At 38.6% G+C, this 2277-nt stretch overlaps 1 protein-coding gene across 1 annotated transcript; it reads right to left on the minus strand.

The window, feature by feature from the left end:
- Nucleotides 1-49: 49 nt before the first annotated feature.
- On the minus strand, nt 50-1667 carry LOC111650255 (lanosterol 14-alpha demethylase-like). The gene is made up of 4 exons (XM_023400149.2): nt 1295-1667; nt 1114-1212; nt 390-566; nt 50-214 (listed from the first exon to the last, which is right to left on the minus strand). Exons 1-4 carry the CDS (start codon nt 1454-1456, stop codon nt 59-61), a joined length of 594 nt encoding a protein of 197 aa, XP_023255917.1. The 5' UTR covers nt 1457-1667; the 3' UTR covers nt 50-58.
- Between the last annotated feature and the right edge of the window lie 610 nt (nt 1668-2277).

A 2277-nucleotide genomic window follows, 5' to 3' on the forward strand; every position in this document is an offset into this window, starting at 1 on the left:
CAAAACAAACTAGAAGTCTGATTACAAGTCACAGATTCATTTTCTAGTATTCATGTTTTCAATAATGTGATGTGTAAATGATCTTACTTTTCTCTCCGCTGTCTCCCCATCTCTCAAAATACTCAATGGTCTCTGCCTCAATGATTTTCACATGTTCTTTGAAATGAGCAATGTTCAGTCCGGTCTTCAACATCTTCTTTTGTTCCAGAAAGATCTGCAACATATTAAAGAAAGTGCATATTATAGCTGATTTAATACAACTGCAGTTCATTTTTTAGCAATCATTAACAAAGAAGAATTATAACTCTTCACTGTTTTCCCTCTTTCTTCGTTTTGTACTTATGTGTGTTTTGCTAATGAATTTGATCTGACAGTTTCGATAGACTCACGGGGTTTGGCACATCATACGCTACTCCTTTGCCAAACACTGGGGTGGTGAGTCTGGAGTAGACGTCCTCTGCGTTCAGGTCGTCATTCTTGCTGTTGAACATCAGTGTTGCTGCTTCGCTGCCCAGCAGGTAGGTGAAGGTTTTCCCCACCATGGTGAAACTGAACACAGGGCCGTACTGTGAGAGGACGGCAGAGATACAAGGGTTAAAATACTGCTTAGGGTTAGGACAAACAGTCAGTTTGAGTTGTGATTTAATTCCTCTCCTCTTTTTGCTTTTTTTCTTCTTATGAATTACAAGGCAACCTCCGCTTTTCTGGCAAGTAGTAATTTTTAGGCGTCATGAGCCAAAAAAAAAAAATGGTTAGGAACTACTGGTTTAAAAGTGGAAGTCAAAGTCAGTTCAAATTCATCTGTGATCTGTGTCTTTGCATGAGTGCAAACTTAAAGGGCTGCAACTGACAATTATTTTCTTTACTAATTATACATTTACTAACCTGTCTAGTATTTTCTTGATTAAATTAGTTCTAAAAACCCATTTGAAATTCAAACTGCTTGTTTTTTTCTGACCAACAGTCCAAAACCTAAAGATATTTAGTTTAATGTAATAGAAGACAGAAAAAAAACAGACAAAACTCACATTTGAAATGAATATTGTTCTTAAACAATTGATTCATAATCAAAATAGCTGCAGACAAACAGTTTCAATCCTACAACAAACTTACTTTTTCATAGGCATCTTCAAGGAATTCAATGGGACTTTTCCCAAATGCAATGGCATGACCCAGGAAGGGGATGCAGGAGGGTATGTAAGGTGGATATTTCTGCAAAGAGAAACAGTGGATAATGAATACAATAGTTGCATTTCAGCAACTATTTCTGATTTTTTTTTTCATGTTAACTTACCAGATCCTTGTCGGAGGACTGTCTGAGCAGCATTTTGGAAATATATCCCAGGGTGAGAGTGATGACAGAGGCTGCCAGCACTATGGAGGTCAGGTTGTCGTTCATTTTCCCAACAGTGTCCCCGAGCAGTTTACTGCTAATTTGATACAAGTGCATCGACATGTTATCTCCCTTGGCTGGATATATTACCCAACAAAGACAAGCGTTTCACTCCTCCACCAAAGCCTGGAAAAATATCCCTGTGTGCCAATTTGAAAACCCTCCTTTGTATCGCATTAAGTTATTATAAACTGTCAACTTCTCCGACCGTCCAACGGCTGATAACTGTCCCTTGGTCTGTCGTTCGTGTTGGGGGACAGTTGGTGATAATACCCCAGTATCTCTACCTGTCAACGCTTGTCCTGCCCCCGCCTGACCAAAGGAAGCTCCCTATTGGCTGTTGACGTCGTGTCTGTCAAGCAGCTGCCACTGTGATTGGCTGTCACTACCTGAACCGATGTCTTGCTATATGATGTCATCCCCGGCACGACGACCATCGATTTGTAAGGATTTTTGAGAAGACGTATCTTTTCAATGTGTTTTACTTTGCTTCAAACGTATTTCCTTCCCGTAAAACGCATTAACGAGCGTGGTTAAAAGTTCCACATATTTTCAGTACCCCAGAGATATGTAAATATACCTGAGAACCAAGACATTGATAATTTATTGGAGAGAAAATGAGCTAAGTTAGCTATCTGAAGTTTACTGCTAGTGTACTTGAGGCAAATCAGTGAGGACGTAACTTCTGCAAATTAGCATTAGTTGAGATGAATGCTAATACAATGGTTATGGTTATATTCTGTAATATACAATACTACTTTATCTACACAATATTGTATTTTTACCACTGGCAATGTTACAAGGTTTATAATGCAATGTAATATTTTTGTTAAGCATTCAAATTCAGCACATTTCAGTGCCATTACAAGACAAAATACTGAGTT

The sequence above is a fragment of the Seriola lalandi genome, unplaced genomic scaffold (genome assembly GCF_002814215.2).
Source record: "Seriola lalandi dorsalis isolate HSWRI2012SDOR001 ecotype SW California unplaced genomic scaffold, Sedor1 jcf7180001956853, whole genome shotgun sequence".
Classification (NCBI taxonomy): Eukaryota; Metazoa; Chordata; class Actinopteri; order Carangiformes; family Carangidae; genus Seriola; species Seriola lalandi.

Coding starts and splice junctions, on each gene's coding strand:
- LOC111650255 (XM_023400149.2), bottom strand. CDS start 1,456: ATGTCGATGCACTTGTATCAAATTAGCAGTAAACTGCTCGGGGACACT. Junction 567..1,113: donor TTGAAGATGCCTATGAAAAA/GTAAGTTTGTTG, acceptor GTCCTCTCACAG/TACGGCCCTGTGTTCAGTTT. Junction 215..389: donor CGTATGATGTGCCAAACCCC/GTGAGTCTATCG, acceptor AATATGTTGCAG/ATCTTTCTGGAACAAAAGAA.